The 21944-nt window shown below is 38.4% G+C and overlaps 1 protein-coding gene across 1 annotated transcript in view; it reads left to right on the top strand.

The window, feature by feature from the left end:
* Positions 1–20324, top strand: part of ELMOD1 (ELMO domain containing 1) — a gene marked incomplete at its 3' end in the record, with an annotated part of 41307 nt that extends 20983 nt beyond the window's left edge. The window contains exons 6-11 of the mRNA XM_079789375.1: positions 1200–1333; positions 3922–3990; positions 4743–4766; positions 8067–8117; positions 9445–9578; positions 20152–20324. Coding sequence (XP_079645501.1) covers positions 1200–1333; positions 3922–3990; positions 4743–4766; positions 8067–8117; positions 9445–9578; positions 20152–20324 — 585 coding nt within the window. The remainder of the gene's footprint in view (positions 1–1199; positions 1334–3921; positions 3991–4742; positions 4767–8066; positions 8118–9444; positions 9579–20151) is intronic.
* Positions 20325–21944: the final 1620 nt, after the last annotated feature.

Genomic DNA, 21944 nt, shown 5'->3' with positions numbered 1-21944 from the left:
CAACCAATGATTCTCTCTCATCATTGATGTTTCTATTTCTCTCTCCCTCTTCCTTCCTCTCTGAAATCAATATAAATATTTTTTTTAAAAGATATGTGACAGTTTACTATAAAGCAAGGAGTCTGTGTATTTCTGTTGTGCTAAAACTTTAAAATCTGTATAACATAGAATAAGCAATTTAGAAGTTGAATCATGTTGAAATAGTAATAAGAAAATTTAATATTAGTATCTGTCTCTGTAGTGAAAATATAAAATATTATTAATATTGTTACAAGTAAATTTGCTTACATGCCTCTGTCTGTCTATTAGAAAGAACTAATAAAGCATTATATATTTATATAGAGGCGGGTGTCTCATGTTCTCAAGTAATGATATGTGTTAAAGGTATCTTTCTACTGGAAGCTTAGAAAAATAGAACTGTGACAAGCATAGTGTTTAGAATCTATATTTGTCCATTAATACAAAATTGATTATTGTTGAAACATTTTTAGGTAACTCTTAAACATAATAATATGCTTTTAGGGTTATTCATGAACATTATTGATCTTCCTTTACTTAGCTATCTGTATTTACTGTCACCATCATTATAAGTGAACTGTAAGAAATAAAACTCAAGTCCACCCATTTTTCTTTTTGTTAATAATGCTGCTAAAAGTTTTGTGATAAAGTAGGTTAAGCATTTTCTGAGGGAATGCATGCCCTCAAAATTTTCCCAGTTCTCTCCTCCCCTTTATTCTCTTGTATATTTTTGGAGGACTCCAAACAACTTGTGTGAGAGAGAATATCTGATTAGAAATTAAAACAGAAATACTTAAAGCATTAAAATATAAAATACACATTCCACTGCTTTCAGAGGGATGACATCATTACAGGTCATGCAGCCTCTGGAAAATTCCACTGTGTGCTCCTGAGATGAGAAAGAAAAGGAAAATAAACTACAGTATTTCTATTTTTTATGAAATAGTTTTTACCTCCCAGACTCTCTGAAAAGGTCATGGGGACCCTCCAGGAGTGTTCAGACAATACTTTGAGAACTGCTGTCATAGGTAACTGAAAGATGATCAAATCTTTGTTATATATTTGCATGTATTTGACTTTTGCAAAGCTCCTCCTAGTGTTGTAGTTTAAAAGATCTGAGCCAATCAGAAAGAATATTTATGTGCATATGTCAAAAGGCTAATATTCTTTTTTGTCTCCAGTTATGGAAATTTTTGAAGCCCGATACTCCATTAGCATCTCGGATTTCTAAGCAATGGTGTGAAATTGGTTTCCAAGGTGATGATCCTAAAACGGATTTTCGAGGAATGGGACTTCTGGGACTGTACAATTTGCAGTAAGTAAATGAAGAATGGGTAAGTATTAGAGTGAGGCTCTGGTCTCCTCAGACTGAAATGACAAAATTGACTTATTAGTTCCAAAAGCTACTTCCAAGAAGATTCCAAGAAAACATTCCAGTCTTCTGAGAGATAACTCAGGCTCATAAAATTTAAGAAGCTACCCTCTTGCTCTAGCCAGTTTGGCTCAGTGGATAGAACATCAGCCTGCGGACTGAAGGTTCCCAGGTTCGATTGTGGTCAAGGGCACATGCCTCAGTTGCGGATTTGATTCCCCAGTAGGGGGCGTGCAGGAAGCAGCCAATCAATGATTCTCTCTCATCATTGCTGTTTCTATCTCTCTCTCTCTCCCTCTCCCTTTCTCTCTGAAATCAATAAAAATGTATTTTTTAAAGAAAAGCTACCATCTTACTTTTATCTGGCAAACCAGATGGATTCTTTTAAGCAAATCTCAAATTTATTTATTTAAATTTTTTATTATGAAATATGTTAATTATATATAACAACAGAGAGAAGATTATAAAGAATTCCCCTTATAGTAATCACCCAGATTTAGTAATTATCAAGGTTTTGAAATACTTGTCATATTTGTTTTGAAGATAGACACATGTTAATGAAAATCTTACACTGTTTTTCATTTCACTGTTAAGTTTTTAAAACACATGAGTATTACCTTCCATTGACCCAAATGCCATTATCACATTTATCAAAATTAACAATAATTCCTTAGGTTCCTCTATATTCAGTCCATATTCAAATTTCCCAGTTCTCTCAAAAACCTCTTTTTATAGCTGGTTTGTTCTAACCCATTTTATACAAGATCTCTACATTGTACTTGGTTCATATGTGTCTCCGGTCTTTTTCAGTTGGAGCAGTTTCTCTCCCACTGCCCTCTCTCTCCCTTTGACCCCTATGCTGTGCTGTTAACTTGTGCAGGTTCCCCAGCCGATTGTCCTGTAAAATGTCCCATGGTCTAGATTTGTGTGTTTGCATTTATACCCATCCCCTGTATGTCCTGAAAGTCACAGGTATTCAGAAAGGCTTCAGGAGGTTCGGATTGATGTCACGGTGGGAGGCCTGCCGTGTCCCCACTCTGGTTCCCAGACTGAGGTGGATCAGAGGCATCACAGTTTGACGGCTGCATCGTCAAGTCCCCCATCGGCCCTTTATCTAACCATTTCCTTCTTCAACTGAACCAGTTAATTAATTGTGCAAAAAATGATTTTCTAATTCTGTTATTCTTCCCACAGTTGTTGGCTGGAATTCTGTAGAGATTCAGTTTCCTTTATCCACTAATGGTTATTTGGTTTCTCTAAAATATGGGCAGGACAGATGCTCACTAAATAAGTTGCCAATTTTTAGCATGATGGCTTGGTGCCCTAGTTCCCATGTTAGTGATCAGAAAACTTTTTGGGGGAGTATCTCTTTACATTTTAAATATTATTTTTAATCCTGGTTTTTATATGTTTAATGTGATTCAATTAATTTTGCTCATTATTTTTTCAAGCTTCAATTGAGTCATTTGTGGTCATTCTTTTTCAAGCCAAAAGGAGTCCTTTTAGGCTAGTTCTTGTATCCTTTGACACACCTAAAAGTGAGAATAGTGATATTTTTAAAAAATATATATTTTATTGATTTTTTTTACAGAGAGGAAGGGAGAGGGACAGAGAGTCAGAAACATCGACAAGAGAGAAACATTGAGCCGCTGCCTCCCGCACACCTCCCACTGGGATTGTGCCCGCAACCAAGGCACATGCCCTTGACCGGAATCGAACCCGGGACCCTTCAGTCTGCAGGCCAACACTCTATCCACTGAGCCAAACCGGTTAGGGCGTGATATATTTTTTTAAATCATCATTGAAGATGTGTTTTTATTGATTTGAGAGAAAAAGAGAGAGAGAGAACACCAATGTGAGAGAGAAACATCCATTGGCTGTCTCCCCTACATGAAATTTTCTGAAACAGAATTCAAGAGCTTGTTTTATTCTTTAGAATTATGCAGGAAATATATTCACATCAAATTAAATAGCATGCTATAGTTTCATTTTCTAGGAAACTTCATTTCCCCCTTTTCCCCAGAACTAAGTTTAATTTTTAACACCTCTAAGCTCTATAGTTTCCAATTATTCAGAATTCAAATACTCCATGAATATTCGCCAAGAAAAATGCATTTGAAATGCATCCTGTATCCTCTAGTCTCCTCCTTTCTGTGCCCTTTGTCGAAGTCCCTCATCATGTTCCTTCTTCCAGACTTTTCTGCCTTGTGAGGAGCCTCTTTCTAGCCCCCTCACTTACAACCCCCCCCCTTAATGAGAGTATCTTGGGCTCTTTAGGGAATGGCAAAGGTCATGATTAAATTTGCAAACCTACTGTAATCATTCCCAAGTCTATATGAGTATTACAACTACCCTGTTATACTGTCACTGTATTTGGAAAATTCTAATAGTGAAAGCTGTCATCTGGAGGAGCTGAAACAAGTGACAATCTTATGCTCGTGTCCATCTCTGAATTCAAATGGCCTCAAATCAGGTTAAAGTGAATGTATTCAACAAGTATGGAGTTACGGTTTTCTTCCCTCCAACTGCAGGTATTTTGCGGAAAGGGACGCCACAGCAGCTCAGCAGGTCCTCTCTGACTCTCTTCATCCAAAATGCAGGTAAGTTTTGAAAAGGTGGATTAGGCTTTATGGATGAGGTAGAGTTAACTTCATCTCCTACATGGGTCTGTTGATGAGCTTCTCAGGAGTCAAACCTCTGAACGTGAGGCTTGAAGCTCTTTCAAACAAACCCTTCTGACAAGTTCTGAATAGGCAGTTAACACTTCAGGTACTGATTTGCATTGGCTCTACATGCAAATGATTATTAAATTAGCTGGCATGAGGTAGAGTCCTTAATTACTATAAAGTTCTGCCTTGCAAATACTATGGAATGACTTGTGTTTTAAAGTATATTTGCACATTTACATATTACTCTAAATGGTTGCCTTGGGGTTTTCTGTGCATATTGTTTTTGTTGATGTTAAATGGAAATCATAAGCCTGAAACATGCTGTTCTTTGTGAATTAAATGGCTATAACCTACAAAAAATCTTCAGGCACTTATGGGATTGAGGATGTAAAATGGAACCATTAGAGTGAGATATGTATTTAAAGGGACTGATGTAATCACTGGTGTCCAGGAAGATGGAGGAGGTAGGCATAGAAGGAGAAAGTAGAGTCTAGAAGAAAAAGTTCAGAGACAAGGTGTATGATGGGGGATTGGAGGGGAGGGTGAATGTCATGAAGTCAGGGCCTAACTGAAAAGTCTGGAATTGCTGAGGCTTTTTTTTTTTTTAAATAAAATTCTAGGTTCTAAATTATTTGTACTTTTGTTTACCTTTCTAATTTTTTTCTTTACCTGATTACATGAAGGGATATCACTAAAGAGGAAATAAGGTATTTTTTCTTTGCTTTGTGTTTTGTTGCTTTTATTTTCTTTTAGGATAAGTATAGGCAAAAAATTTTTAAAGAAATATAAGTTCATGAAAATCTTTCAAAAAGCTAGCCTTTTCTATCTTTTAATTTAATATAGTGTATTATATTTTGGCTCTGTTTTAAGGAGAGAAAAACCAAGTTAAGCCAACCTGATAGGTAATGTCAAAAACCCTTTCTACAACCATTTTGAACGCTTCACCTAAAGGCTGACCACCTCTCCACACACGCTCTGACCCACCCACTCCCAGAGGTGGACGTTTTATGTGGGAATTCTGTTGCACAGAGCAAATTTTCTCTTCTATTAACGCATTTCTCACTTCATTATTATTTATAGTAGTTATGTATGCTTTAGTCACTCTTGTTATAAGGAGTTCTGCTATTTTGCAATTATGGTTTTGTATCACTTTTTCTCCTCAGCATGGCAAGTTCCTTGTTAGTGTTCATGTTTTCTAACTAAACCCTACGTTTTTATCACATCATTCTCAAAATTCAGAAGCAGATTGACTTTAGGGTTCCCCTTCCCAAAGTACTATTATATTTATTCTAGCTTCTGTTATCTAAGGCTCCTTTAATTACATATACTTCTCAAATTTATATTTGTAATCTTTCATAAGATTAAATTATTATTTTCTTTTTATCTTTTCTTTACTTTGAGAAACCACTAAAGTCACTCAGCTCCTTCTTGATATAATACATGGCTAAAATCGAGCTATGTTGATGTTTAACTACACTGCGTGAATTGCATATTTCTGAGATGCAGAGGCTCTGAACTCCCTCTAATTAAAATTGACTGCAGTCTGTGTGCAATGTCAGGTGGCGTTCCCAGAGGAGCATCGGCCAGAGGACACGAATCCTCCAGGGTCCTTGGGAAGAGACAATAAGCTTAAAATATCTTTTGATTAACCATTGCAAGGGGATTAGTTTTGTCTGTCAGCCATTCTCAGATAAAGGCTTTATAGTTTTACCTCCCAGGTCAACATCAGAGAGGAAATATTTGAGGGTTTGTGTGATTAAGAAGACACTAGCATGTGCCTGTGTGTGCACACAGGGCATGTAGATAAAACTACAATGCTTTGTCCCTCAACTACAATAAAATTGTTCAAATATGGATCACTTCAAATTGGTGGTAAATTTTACTGGATACAAGTCAGAATGTTTTGAAAATGTTACTGTCCTTCACTGATGTCTGAAAAAAAGTATATAGGGTGTCCTCCAAAAATGTATACAAATACTTTGAATAATTATAAAGTCAGTGTTTATTAAAATGCATTTTATTTTCAAAATTGAGCTATCAACTGTTAAAGTGTGCATACATTTTTTGAGACACCCTGTACATTGACCAATGTGATGGCAACATGGGTTCTGTCAGGCCCTAAATATTTCAGGTGTTCAGCAGGGAGAAGCCTATAGATACTCAGAAAAACTCTCTCCTGTCTATCCTTCAGCAAGCATTATACACCACTGCTTGTGGGAACATCCATCCATCAAATCCTGAAGTAACTTGAGGAATAAAAGTAGATTCAAGTTTAAAGGAGAATTTCGACTGTTAGGTTTTGTTTGTTTGTTTGTTTGTTTGGGAGGGAGGACGTGTGTGTGTGACAGTGTGAGTGAGTGTGTGTGTGTGTGTGTGTGTGTGTGTGTGTGTGTGTGTGTTTCCTGAAGAGAAGGATTCATTCTTTTGGGGTCAGGATATCACTAGGTAATCAAATGAGTGGAGGTTGTTTGGGTTTCTCTTATATTTTCAATGCAGATAGAGATTTAATAAATACGGAAAGACTGTGTATTTACAAAGATTTGTAGAAGAGAAAATAGGTGCTTATAAATTCACCTATATAAAGTTTCTTAAATTTCACACACGCCCTAGCTGGTTTGGCTCAGTGGGTAGAGCGTTGGCCTGCAGATGGAAAAGTCCCAGGTTCGATTCGGTCAAGGGCACATGCCTGAGTTGCAGGCTCGATCCCCAGTATGGGGCGTGCAGGAGGCAGCCAATCAATGCTTCTCTCGCATCATTGATGTATCTATCTCTCTCTCCCTCTCCCTTCCTCTCCAAACTCAATAAAAATATATTTTAAAAAAATTTCACACACAACTCATTTTAATTTGATTATGAGTCTTTTAAGGTAAAAGTATCCTGATGCCTCTTTGGCTTATTGGTTGCTTTGTTGGTGGGCAGTGACACTTTAAAAAGAGGTGACATTTATTTTCACATGAATTAAAGATAGTTACTTTTGATTATAGGTAGTCATTTACAAGGTAGAAAGTACATATGGATAAATATAAACTTTGCATTGTGTTCTTGTGCTGTGTGTATTACATGTGTGTCTTTTAATGTAGTGTTTGCCGTGTCCTGTATAAAACTCTCTCCTACTTGGAAGCTAAATGTTTATAACTCTAGTTTTAAAATTGTATTTAGTTCCAATGCTAACCACATTTTAGTGTAAAACACTGAATGAAGGTCCCATTAACAATGAAGAGTGGATGTGGTTCCTGCCTACAAGACGTTAGCAATACGGAGGGGGTGAGGATGGGGGATGCACTAGTACACACAGTAATGGAATGCAAGGCGGTATTTTCAGAATGCTTCTCTGATGGGACCCTTTCAGAAGCTCAGAAGCTCAAATCATAAAATGGATTAAAAGTGGAATTGCTATGGCTTAATTGTCCTCGCTTAACCAGAGGAAATGCCATAGCACTTGTTGAGACAGATTTTTTAAAACCTATGTAGTATTCATCCCTCCTTCTCTTCCTTCCTTCCTTCCTTCCTTTTTTTCTTCTCCTTCCTTCCTTCTTCTCTTCCTTCCTTCCTCTTCTTCACTAAACCTATTTATTTATTAATAAATATTTATTCGGCATCTGCTGTGTGCCAGACATCAGAAACAAGGCTGAGTAGGATAAATGCATGAGATAAAACCAAACACGGGGAATCATGAGAGTGAGGTGGCACCTAGTTAGAGGAGAGGGTTCGTGGAAGAAATGTTGTTTGCTAATTAACGATCGTACAAAAGAGTATCATAGTGTTTGGCCTTTAGGACTATCTCCTAAAGCTGAACCAAAGTGAATAGGGGAGAAGTGGCATGGCTTTAAATAATTCCATTTCTGAGCTCCATGTCAATTGTATTGTGGCTTTTGAATTGACAATATTTTTGTGGGTTTGTGTTTGATAACCGAGTTACAGACATCTGTGTAACAGTTTAAACATGAATATAAAGGGAACAAGTGCCGATTAGAGATTAAATCTTATTTATTTATTCATTCATTCAGCAAATTCAGCAAAGCAGAATGGGAGCAGAAAAGGATGGACAAAGCAATTGGGTGAGTGTTGGATTTCTGAACCAGAACAAAAATGTCCGAGGAGCACTGTCAAAGATGACAAGGATGAAAATCTACTTGTCCTGATGGAAATATATAATCCAGTTGAATTTTTAAAAGGACGGTTTATGTTTTTGGATATATTTGTATTTGTATGATTATATAATACTACCTTGCCTGTCACCAACTGCAAGGTTTAGAAACTATATGAAAATCATTTCAGAAATCATTCATAATTGTATTTGATAGTTTTCTTTTAAGGATTTCTATCAAGTATAGGCATTTAGATAAAAATTTACTTTAGAAGTTTTTTTTTATAATGCCCATTTTATATAAAACATTTTGAACAGTGACCTTCTTTTTTTAAATGTACTGGATATACACTGAGTGGCCAGATTATTATGATCTCTGAACGCAGTGTACTTCTCTTGAGTACCTCATTTATTTGCTATCAAAGATACTATAAATCATGCACCTGATCAATTTTCTCCTTTGCACTGGCTTATAGAAAGCTCAGGGAAAATAGGTGGTTGATCTCCAGCAAAAGTCTCGAATACTTTTGGTACCCATTTGAGATACAAATACACTGAGTGGCCAGATTATTATGCATTCAGAGATCATAATAATCTGGCCATTCAGTGTATATTGCCAGATAGGATTTAATAACTGTTTCATTTAATTTTTTATAGATAGGTAGAAAGGGGACTAGAAAATATACCCTAAGCATTAAAATATTTATATTTTTCTTATATTAAAAGTAATATAAATTTATTATAGATAATTTAGAAAATATAGGAAAGTAAACAAAAAAATCACCCCAATATTATTACTCTAACATACCCATATTAATATTTTGTGACATTTCACCCTAGCCTGCTTTCTGTACACATTTGTGCATGTATGTATAATAAAACTGGGCTTGTTCAATACATAATGTTTTATATTCTGCTTAGATAGTCTTTTATTGTTTGAATATTTATATGAGGTTACCATAATTTACTTCACCAATTACCTTTTTAGGATATTTGCATAGTTTCTATGTCTTTGCCATTATACTAGTAAATAATACTGTAATGAATAACCTCGCATATGAAGCTTTGTCAATTTCCGATTTTTTTTCTCGTATATATTTGGAATTGGAGTTACCAGACAAAGCATTCTCTTAGTCTACATTATTGAAATTTTCTGATTAATCGAAAAATTCAGGGTTTTGATAAGGTGAAGAGGCAAGGGAAGCCTGCCACTCTGATAATTTAATAATCAGATTATCATATTTTTAAATCTTATTCCCATATGTGACACGCATTGCTTTTTGGTTTGCACTTTACAGCTACTCCTTTGCAATCGTGGGCATCAATATAACTGACCTGGCATATAATCTACTGGTGAGCGGAGCTCTAAAGACCCATTTCTATAACATCGCACCAGAAGCTCCAACGTTGTCTCACTTCCAACAAACATTCTGTAAGTGTCCGTTGCTTCATTATCATTGTAGGTTTCTATACAATGCTCTAGACAAGAGTCGAAGCTGAGCTGTCTTTGTGATTTAGCTGCTTTGGGGACTTTGGATTTTTTTGTCCTCTTTCCCAAGCCCGTGCATAATACCCAATGTATCTGTTTATGGTCAGATTTAAAGACACCGTGGAGGTCTCTCTCTCTCTCCCTTTGGTCCAGCATGACATAGCACTTAAGAGCTCAGGCTCTGACAACCTGAGTTGACTCCCAAATCAATGTTTATAACCTCTCTAAGCCTTAGTTATCTCATCTATAAAAATAAGTCATTTCCTTACAGAGCTGCTATGAAGGTAAACTTATTAACTGCCTCCATAGTGCTCAGTGAACATTAGAAAGAGGAAGTGTTGGTTTACATGGGTTTACATACTGATCTAGATCTCCCCAGTGACATAGCCCAGCCATATCACTCTACAATCATGCTCACAGTCACCAAGCCCTACCTATGTGCTCAGAGCTTCCAATCAGCTTTTAGTCCAACTAGCTTTTTATTTAGTCAAAAATATTCACAGACAGCCAAGGGTTATCAAATGTCTGTGTGTGGTGGTTAAACACATATCCTCAAATTTTTGACACTTCTCCCACTAAAGAAGTAAGGGGGTGAGGGGGTTGTCCCTCTAGTCCCTTGAAACTGGTCTGACTGATTGGATGAATTGAGTATAGCAGAATTCTACCGAGACTAGATCAGAAAAGGCTTTTGCCTGGTTCTCTGGGACTGAGCTGCCTTTGGAGAGATGACCCAAAGTAAGGGATCCGATTCCTCCTGTTGTGAGGAAATCCAGGACATCTGGAGCAGCTGTATATAAATGGTCTGACAGCTACAGATGAGGTCCTAGCTGATATCCAGCATCTACCACCAAACATGTGAGTAAAGATGTCTCAAAATTATTCCTGCCACAAGTAGTTAAGTCACCCCCAACCTTCAGGTCTTCCCAGTTGAGACTTCAAGCATTGTAGAGCCATCCCTCTTAGGCCCTTTTATGAATTCCTAACCCATTGAATTTATGAGAATATTTAAATGGTTGTTTTAAGCCACTGGATTTTGAATTAGTTTCTTAAGCAGCACTTGATAACAAGAACAGTAAGTAAGCCTTAAGCATGAAAGAGAGTGAAAAACAAGCAGAAATAAAGCCACCAGAAGGAAATAGAAACTATACATGGGAAGAAAACTTCAAAAATCTGTGTCATTAATATCCCCAAAGAGATAAGAGAAGAAATTGCAACTATGAAACAACAGCAAGGTGGTATAGAGAGAACATTTTGAGAACAAAAGAATGCTCTTAGGAATTAAAAATAACATAGCAGAAATGAAATAGCCAGGAAAGATTAGAAAATAAAGCTGAAAACTCTCACAGAAAATAGAACAGTACTGGTGAAAAATAAACAAAATAGAGGTTGAGAAATAGAGGATCATTCTAGGAAGTCTTATAACTGAATAATAGGAGTGCCAGAAATAGAACAGTGAAACTAGAGGAAGGGAATCAAAGAAATAAATCAAGAAAAATTTTCAGAGCTAAAGGATGAGTTTTCATATTTAAACTAATAAGCACTAGCATAATAGATTAATTAAAATAGGTTCACATCAAGATCCCTGTCATTGTGAAATCATTTTACAAATGGAAAGAGATGATTCTAAATCTCCAAAGCTATTATGTAAAGAATTAGGAATCAAGATGCAATTGGACTTCTCAACAGCAACATGTATGCTAGAAGACAGTGGAATAAATAATGTCTTCAAAATTTAAGAGACTATTTTTTAATTCTTTATTGTTTAAAGTATTACACCCTCCCCAGCACATGCCCTCACCCCTCTAGTGTCTGTGTCCATGGGTTATGCTTATATGCATGAATACAAGTCCTTTGGTTGATCTCTCACCCACCCCCACCTTCCTTCTGAGGTTGGATGGTCTGTTCGATGCTTCTATGTCTCTGGATCTATTTTAGTTCATCAGTTTATGTTGTTCATTATATTCCGCAAATGAGTGAGATCATGTGATATTTATCTTTCTCTGACTGGCTTATTTCCCTTAACATAATGCTCTCCAGGTCTATCCATGCTGTTGCAAATGGTTCCTTCTTTTTTACAGCAGTGTAGTATTCCACTGGGTAGATGTACCATGGTGTTTTTTTAATCCACTCATCTGCTGATGGGCACTGAGGCTGTTTCCAAATCTTAGCTATTGTCAATGGTGCTGCTATGAACATAGGGGTGCATATATTCTTTCTTATTGGTGTTTCTGGTTTCTTGAGATACTCCTAGAAGTAGAATTACTGGGTCAAATGTCATTTCCATTTTTTATTTTTTTGAAGAAACTCCATACTGTTTTCCACAGTTGCTACACCAGTCTGTATTCCCACCAGCAGTGCATGGGGGTTCCTTTTTCTCCATGTCCTTGTCAGCATTTGTCTTTGTTGATTGGTTGATGATAGCCATTCTGACAGGTGTGAGGTGGTATCTCATTGTCATTTTATTTGCATCTCTCAGATGATTAGTGACTTTGAGCATGTTTTTATATGTCTCTTGGCTTTCTGTATGTCCTCTTTCAAAATGGGTCTATTTAGATCCTTTGTCCATTTTTTGATTGGGTTGTTTATCTTCCTTTTGTGAAGTTGTATGAGTTCCCTATAAATTTTGGGGATTAAACCCTTATCGGAGATAATATTGGCAAATATGTTCTCCCATGTAGTAGGCTCTCTTGTTGTTTTGTTGATTGTTTCTTTTGCTGTGCAGAATCTTTTTATTTTGATATAGTCCCATTTGTTTATTTTCTCCTTCGTTTCCATTGTCCTAGGAGCTGTATTGGTAAAGCTACAACATCCTATCTAATAAAGAGGGAATATGCTAATTGACCATCATGTCCTCACAAAGATGGTGGCACCCACAGCCAATAAGGAGGGAATATGCTAATTGACTGCCAGTCCTCTCAGCCCGCTGGGGCGGCAGCCACATGCCTGCCTCTGGAGTTCCCCAGTTCCCTCAGCCCCCAGCCACCCAGGGCCAGCCTGAGGCACAGGCAAGCCTTGGATGGTGGCTGCCCAGCTGCCCAGCTGCCCAGAGCTGCCTGAGGCTCAGGTAACCAGGGCCGGCTAAGGCTTGCGCTGCCGGCAGTGGCAGCAGCAGAGGTGTGATGGGGCCGTCGTCTTCCCCTGATCACTGGATTGCCTCCTGCCCCTGAGGGCTCCCAGATTGTAAGAGGGGGCAGGCTAGGCATGAAATTTCATGCACCAGGCCTCTAGTATGTCTGATATTTTGCTGCCTATGGATTCTAAGATTTTTTTATGGTTCCCATCTAACGTTTCAGTCCTTTATCCATTTTGAGTTTTTTTTTATGAATGGTGTAAGTTGGTGGTCTAGTTTCATTTTTTGCATGTATCTGTCCAATTATTTTTAAAACCTAAGGGAATATGATTTCCACGTTAGAATTCTATGTCCAGTCTAACTTACCAATTACGTATGGGAGTATAGTAAAGACATATTTTTAATGCAAGGTCTTAAACATTGTACCTCTTGTAACTTTATCAGGAAGCTCCTAAAAAGATATGCTTCCACAAAATAACAGTGTAATTAATGAATTCCACAAAATAACAGTGTAAAAATGAATTAGGTCCAGAAAACATGAAGTCTAGCATAGAAGAAAAGTGAAGAGAATCTTTAGGATGAAGGTGAAGGGAAAGCCCAACATGATATCTATGCAATAGTCTGTGAATAATAAATCCAGATCTTAGCAGGTCAGAAGTCTCTGGGAGAGACTCTTTGAAAAATATGAAATTGATGGAATAGCTACCAATCTTGAACACATTAAAAAAAAAAAACAACCACTGGCATACTTAGGAAATGGGTTAGGGTTAAATTAAGTAAGTTGAAACTAAGCAAATAAACAAAGAGGAAACTTATTAATACCAGGTAAGAAATGTGATAATGTGTGGTTGGAATGGGTGAAAAGGAGCTAATACTTCATCAGGCATATAGGGAAGTTTTAAAAAATCAAGCAACAGGTATGTTATTTAGAGCTATGGAGGTCAAAAGAATCAGCTGAGAGTTGAAATGTTGCTTTAGGAATTAGGGCATGAATTGTTGCAGGTTGTTTTTTGTAACAAGACTTGTTAAACTGTGTTCAGTGTAATTTAGATAAAAAGTACACAACAAATTTTAAATACATACACTCTGTGACATTTTAATGGAAAATGGAAGTCTTCAAATATGTGATTACAGGTCCTATTTTGACAACTAGATGGTTATACACCTGTAACAGCTCTGACCATTTGCAACAAATATTATTGAGGTTTTACTACTGATCAGGTTCTGACAGAGTAATACAGATATCTAAATAAATAATTAAAGCATGGTTGGAAGAATTTTGTGATTGAAGAAGTAAATATGCTGTTCTTTAAAAATTTAAAGGCTGGCTGACAGCTCACTCAGTTTGGGAGTCAGGGAAAGCTTCCCAAAGCAAATGCCACTTTCCATGAGACTGAAGGATGAGTGGCAGGAGGTAAAGCAATGGTGGCTGAGTGGTCCAGCCAGAGTGAGTGGCACAGGCAAAGGCTGCAAGGCAAGAGAGTGTGTTAGATTCAAGGAATAGAGAATAGTGTCTGGGAGGGGTGTGACCAAAGATGACATTGGTAAGAGCAGGGATGGAGGGCCATATATTAAAGAGCTTTTAAGCCATTTAAAAGAGCATAAAATGTATGTCAGTAATGCCCCTTGCTAAGTTTCCTTACCCCTTGTATTCACCCTGTTCTATGTTTACCATGCTCTTTAGGGAAGCAGCTTTCAGAGGAAGTCAAATGAGTTTGGTTTTAGGCATGCCAGGGATGAGTTCTTTTGGGAAATCCACATGGAGCTACATAGCAGGCATTCTAGTGCAAAGCTCTGGAGCTCTGAAGAATTACAAGGGCGGGTTTGAGATTCATCCGCACTGAGGAGAAAATCAGAGCCACACACAGTGGGGGGGAACTCTTACAGGAGAGAATCAGAATTAGAATCAGAGCCATTGACATCGAAGGACAGAAGTGTTTGTTTTCTTCACTGCCTGTTTCCTCAGCACAGAGCCTGCTGCAGAGTAGGTACTCAGTAAAATGTGTTGGATGGATGGATGGTTGGATGGATGGATGGATGGATGGATGGATGGATGGATGGATGGGAGGCTAAAATGCTGGATGATGCCCTTTGTGGGAGAAAGGGATTCTAATTTCCCTAGAAAAATTTATCCTTGGCCTGAATTGATATGCTTCCAAGGAAACCCTAGCCAGGTGAGTAAGCATGCACTAGAACTCCTTTCCCAAGGCCATCACCAGGCTTTAGGAAGAGCAGCAGTGCCCCTGTAGATCGGGGTGTAAGCAGAGGGACTCAGGCCTTTCTCAAGGAAGAAAGCAGTGCTCTGAATTCATTGTTCCTCCATTGGACATGACCAGTTCTGCCCATTTCCTCTGTGATATTCTTGCAATTACCTGTGTCCTTGCATATGTCTCTGCTGTCTACTAACTACTTGCAGTGAAACAAAACCAAGACACATTCAAGCACCAACAGATAGGCTGCAGGCTTGGACTGGAAGGCCAAATTAGTATTCAAAACGGGTTTCATCTAGGTCAGTGATGGCGAACCTATGATACGCGTGTCAGCACTGACACGCGTGGCCATTTCTGATGACATGCGGCCGCTGAGGCGGCCGCATGCCGAGGATGAAACATTTGCTGCTCCTGAGGATGAAACATTTGCGAAATAATGTTTTTTCCTCAAAGTGACACACTACCCGAGTTATGCTCAGTTTTTTGGCGAAGTTTGACACACCAAGCTCAAAAGGTTGCCCATCACTGATCTAGGTGAAAGATTGTGAGAATATAACAGCTCTATCAGTCTGCCTGTACCGTATTATTCAGTGGGCACTGCACTGCCAAGGCACATTCTACAAACACTGCATTCAGTCTAAAGCCCCACTGAACACACAGCTCCACTGAGATGAAGTAAGGTTCCTGTAATGAGCAGAAGGAAAGCATAATGGCCAGAAGAGGAAAAAGAATTACATTTTCTTTGACCTTCAAAAGAAGGAAGTGTCCAGTAAGAATATGAGTTAGTGGGAGAGAATATCCTGGGGAAGACAGCTGGCACAGCAGCGGAAAGCCAGCTGACTTCAGGTCCTGGCTTCCGGCCTCCAGCTGTAACTGTGTAATTGTACCTCATCCAAGTATTTTTTCTAGGCCCAGCATCCTCATCTATAAAATGAAGATACATCAGCATGATCTACACCACAAAACTGTTGGGAGAATTAAATAAGAGACTATAAACAATAGCCTGGCCTGTTTTCTCTCTCTGCTTTCCACACTATTTTGTTAGCTTCCTTTGGCTAATCAATCATCAGCTAAAATCATCTACCTGGGTCCCTCTCTCCAAAAGACCGAGAATTGGGGAGCATAAGAATTCTGCCTTGTTCTTGTATCTTTACATATCTGTTAATTGGAAGAAGGGCCAATGACCAGTGGGCAAAACAGATTAATGAGCACTCTGTAATGTTATATAAATGGAGTGTTATATAAGTGAATGGAAGCCACACCACCATTTCTGCATTCTGATTAAAATCATGTTATAAGTCTGTAATTATTTTCCTGATGCGGTAGAGAGAGTCCCAGGAAATCAATCTATAAGCTTTATAGCTTGACTTTTGTAGCCTTAAGAGGAAGGATCCTGAGAATGGTGTCAGATTATTAAATACCCTTACCTTGACTCTTATCCTAGCCAGTCTTTTAAACTTTTCAAAATGTTTTTTTGTGTGTATGTTTTTGCATGTAAAGTAGAAAAATGGGGAAACCCAATGGATCTGCATCCTTCTAACACTCTGTGCTACCCTAGATCACCTTTGGAGTGAGTTGCCAATTACCTGCATACTGTGCACACAGGGAACATTTTGATGTGCATTGTGGGAAAGTGAATCCTTCCGTTAAAGCTAATTTTTCGCAGTGCTTGTTTATTATTGTCAATTGGAGTAGAGAACTCATGAGATACCAATGAAATGTCTTTAATTCCTCATGGATTATTTTAATGCATAATGCTGGAAATCTGACTCTATATATGAAACAGCTCAGGTGTCTTTATTTGAGCACAAAGGCCAAGTCAGGAAAATTAAGTGTGTACTTTATATAGCAAGAAATGGAGAAATTATATATTACCAGAGATTTCACTTAGAACCATAAAAATTTTAATATTTAGCAAGAAGCCAATGCAACTTAAGAAGAGGATGTTTTCTATTCCGGTGGTTCTCAAACATTAGTGACATGAATGAGACTCCTCTTACTGAACTGTGATGTCTGGTTGAATCTGGGAGGGTCTGCATCTTTAAGAGGGACCCCCCCCCCATACTCTTCTTGGGATACTTTAGGAGTTTTCCCAGTCCCTGAGAGGGACGAATTATTGAATTGTTTTGGTTAAATAAGATACTGAGATTAGAGGAAACAAGTTTCTGTGGGTGTGCCCTGAAACAACCAGCATGACGAGTAGCCTCCCCAGTCATGCATGTGAGAAATGGTGAGGAAAAATAGGATGCTTCGCCTGGGAGAGAGATAGGCTCAGGGCATAAAGGGCACTTCAAATACTTGAAATGGAGAAGTATTGAATTTGTCCCAAGAAACACCGGGCAACATAGTTTGACTTGGTGAAAGGAAGAACCATTTAAGAATCAGGTTCTTCAGCATCGATCAGACTGTCAGACCTCAGAGGGAAGGTAGGGGAGGGTGGGGATAAGGGAGATAGATCAACCAAAGGACTTGTGTGCTTGCATATGAGCCTAACCAGTGATCACGGACAACAGGGGTGTGGGGGTATGCATGGGGAGGGGTTTGGGATGGGAATGGGGGGGATGAGGACAAATATGTGATACCTTAATCAAGTAAAAAAAAAAAAAAAAGAATCAGGTTCTTGGAATACTACTTGGCCATAAAAAAAATAAGGAAATGTTACCCTTTGTGACATCATGGATGGACCTGGAGATCTTTAGGCTAAGTGAAATAAGCCAGTCAGAGAAAGACAAGTACCATATGCTTTCATTCATATGTGGAACTAAATAAACTAACAAACAAAATAGAAACAGACTCATAGATAGAGAGAGCAGACTGAACCAGGAGGGTTAGGGAGCTGAGTGGAAAAGGTAAGGGATTAAGAAAAAAAAACTCATAGATGCAGACAACAGTATGGTGATTACCAGAGGGAAAGGGGAGTGGAGAAGGTGGCGGCAGATATAGGGGGGATAAATGGTGGTGGAAGGAGACTTGACTTGGGGTGGTGAACACACAATAAAATATACAGATAATGTTTTATAGAATTGTACACCTGAAACCTATATAATTTTATTAACCAATGTCCCCCAATAAAATCAATAATAAATACGGAAAAATGGTTCTATCCTCGAGGTCTCTGTTTGGGACCCACAGAGAGGGATAATATACCTAAATGGAACTGGTAGCTTTCAAATCACTCCACTCTCATTTGAACTCTTTTCTGAAAATGAATTCCTTGTATTCATTGGGGCAGAGGCGGGAGAGAAACGAATCAGGTTCTTCATCCGTGGAACAGGCTCATGTCAGTGTGGCCACCAGAAGAGTTCAAGACCGGATGATGCCTCCAGGAATCCAAGCATCAAGGAGCAGAGATGGTTGGGATGGCTCCTAGGGTCACTGATACCTCTGATCTGGGGTTTCTCGAAATTTGGATGAGGGCTGGTGTGTGTCCCCATCAGAGATGTTCATGTTAACTTGTGTTAACACAAATTAACATAACATGTTAATGTGTGAGGACGGCCCAAAGACAGTCCAATTCCAAACATCAACACCCCCCCCAAAAAAAAAAAAAAAAGGCAATATAAATTCTCTTTCTCCTTAGTATCCTTCCTCCTATAGTTGTAGAGAGACCATCTACTTAAAGACATACAAGCACACCTAGCAATGTAGGGAATGAATAATCAGGTGAGTTTGTGGATGTGGACCAACATCTGGCAGTGTGTGTTGGGGGTGAGTGAAAGCAAAGGTCACTTGTAATTTTGTATTATAGTGAGATAGGATTTTTCAAAATTCTGTTTATGAAGCTATGTTAAAAGTTTTCTCTTATGTAGCTAGTTGCCAGAAAAACAAAAGGAATTGTGTGTTTTTTACAACTAGAATTGAGTATGTTTGTTCCAAAATTCTCTTCCCATTCTCCCTATCATCTCTGATGCTCACTCCTTTCCCACGGAGGTGAAGAAGCTGGGATTCCAACTAGGTTTCTGCTCCAGAATCCTTGCCCCTAGTTCTACTGCCTTCTAATGAAAACACGAAGAAGAGCTTGTATAATGATTGGTTACTGGGATTTTTAACTAGGATTATTTTCTCAACTGATTTTTTTCTAATATATAGAGACACTTGTGCTTGCAATATGTTTACTACATGCAAATATCTACTATTATCTATTTTTTCTTTATTGATTAAGGTATTACATATGTGTCCTTATTCCCCCATTGCCCCCCACCCCTCCACTCATGCCCTCACCCCCCTGTTGTCTGTGTCCATTGGTTAGGCTTATATGCATGCATACAAGTCCTTTGGTTGATCTCTCCCCCTTACCCCCATCCTCCCCTGCCTTCCTTCTGAGGTTTGACGGTCTGATTGATGCTTCTCTGTCTCTGGATCTGTTTTTGTTCATCAGTTTATTCTGTTCATCATATTCCACAAATGAGTGAGATCATGTGATATTTATCTTTCTCTGACTGGCTTATTTTGCTTAGCATAATGCTCTCATCTTTTTAGAAAGCTGTCCATATAACCATTCTGAATGTGGTGGAGGGAGAGGGCACAGTGGGGAAACAGGACTCAATGAATAGATTCTCATATCAAATACCTAACATTTGTTCCAAAAATGTTCCCAATCCAGGTCATTCATAGATAACATTTGTGAGACATAAAAGTATTTGAATATGAAATTATGCTTCAGAGCAAGGAAGTTTTATTAACAATTTCATGTAATTTAATGACCAGTCTGTGTTGTTTAGAGTTGATTTACAATTTTTATTGTCTCATAATAGATTGTCAGGGTGCATTTGTTTGATTTGTCAGGGTAATTTAAATCTTTATTCAAATCAGATATCAAGAGAGAAAATGGCTGAGTGGAGTGATTTTGAAAAATTAGACCATTATGTTAATTTAAGCAGGAGGGGAAGGATGAAGCAGTCACTGTCGGCCTTTCAGAAGGTTCCTGATGTGATTCAGATTCAAGAGAAGGCAGGACTAATTTTTATTTCTGCTTGAGAGGAGTGAGGATCATTCCAGAACTAATTGCAAAAAATTATGCAGATTAGTAGCTCCTATTGCGCTGGATCTTTAAGAATAATTTTTAACAGTAATATTTGCTGTGAAATACTTTTATTTAAATGCCCATCTCTTCTTTGAGCTCCACGTTGCTGTTATTTGGTCTGACATCTCTTTGAGCCATTCGGGGTGATTTTGAATGTGATTAAGGATTTTTTTTCCCCCTCCTGCATTTGTATCACTGTCTTGTCTCTAACAGGTTATTTGATGCACGAGTTTCATAAGTTTTGGATTGAAGAGGATCCCATGGACATAATGGAATTCAATCGCGTGAGGGAGAAATTCCGCAAGAGGATCATAAAACAGCTGCAGAACCCCAACATGGCGCTGTGCCCACACTTTGCTGCTTCGGAAGGTTTAATCAACATATAGGCGCCTACGCTGATTTCCACGGATTCCCCAGAACACTGCCTCCTTGTCGTGTTAGATCTCTGCTTCGTCCTAGCTCACACCCTGAATGCACACAGTGATTGTATGCATGCCTTCTGTACAGTATTTTCATTTCTCGGTCGTAATTACCAGATCCCCAGGTACCGCTGTCTCTGGAGCACCGGCTCATCTTGTGGCATTAAGCGGTGTTGCATCCGCCTTGGCCCCACGTACGGAGAGAGTTTTCTATTTTTTTAGATTGTTTTCCTCCCTCTCATAATTCAGCATTGAAGAACTGTATTTCTCTAGCTGTATTTTGTATGTAAGAGAGTTAGCTGAATCTTGTTCTGTGGAAACCTTTTAATTTATTGATATGTTTCATGACTACTGCTGCTAGCTTTTCAAGCCAGGTTCATGCTTGGGACTCATTCCAATAAAGTATAACACTTTAAACTAATACAGACAGACACATGATAAGCCAAACTATTCCTGCAAACATAGCTGCGCTTCCCAAAAATGTAATGAGGCTTACAAAGAAGCGAATTTAGATAGCTGTTGTTTTTGTTTTAAGTACTGCACCATTATATTGTAACTTACCCCCAAGTCTGTCATAGTCATTTAGATATCCAATTACTTTATTCCCATCATTTCACGGGCTTAGATGCCTATGTACGTTTATGATGCTTAGAGCCTCAGAAGAGAAGTCTGCATACATACTTGGAAAGCTGCAAAAGGTTTCTCACTGCCTGCCTCTTGCTGAACTCAGAGTTACACCTGGCACTGTTCTGATCCAAGCATCTCTGCTTGGGGAACTGAGTGCTGACTGGTTTCTCTGTCAAGAGGCAATATTAAAAAACAATTTGCAAGAAAATGTGCTGCAAGAGAGGAACCTAAGCTATGTCATTCTGCAATATGTCTTGAAAATAATGACCTTGTCTTATAAGAATAGAAGTAAATTGCTTAGAAGCGGGAAGTGATCAAATCATTCCAAAACTGCTAAAAATCATTTAAAAAGCCATGATTTTGTTTGGAATTATGATTGTAGTCTGTTGAATAGTATTGACCATGGCATTTCATACCCATGGTATTTTATACCTTCTACCGATTTTAGTATTGTTAGACATTTGTGTAACCACTTGCTTATTTAAATGAATTTTGAGTACTGCCTGTCGGTTATCTGAATAAATGACATGTCATTCTACTGCAATGTGTAGTGGATTCCATTTTAATATCTTTGTGTGTGAGCACAGCTTTTGAATATGCAAATATGTGAGTGGGTAGAATTTCAAAGACAGACAACCTAGGCTGAATATAAATCCTGCCATCATTCCAAGTAACCAGGAATAAATTAGAATGTCATGTCTGAGAAACTTCTTTTATTTAACTGATCTGGAGGCCTGGTAGTGCTTTAATGAAAGAATAAGGTCGACCTTTTTCTTTGTGGCTTCCTGTCGAGCCCGGTTTGTCTGCTGGTAAAGGAAATATTAAGCTGCCTGTTGGTTCCTTGTCCGCTCTAGTTCCCCTGGCATTTTGCTCTCCCTTTCCTCTCAGCTGTGTACCAGGTGGCGGCATTTTGCATCGAGTCTATTGCAGCCCCGTGCCCTTTCTTAGCGTGGGGAAGGG

This window comes from Cnephaeus nilssonii, assembly GCF_951640355.1.
Source record: "Cnephaeus nilssonii genome assembly, chromosome: 13".
NCBI lineage: Eukaryota > Metazoa > Chordata > Mammalia > Chiroptera > Vespertilionidae > Cnephaeus > Cnephaeus nilssonii.
The sequence above is the reverse complement of the archived record's forward strand: the minus strand, read 5'-3'. Positions and strand labels throughout refer to the sequence as shown.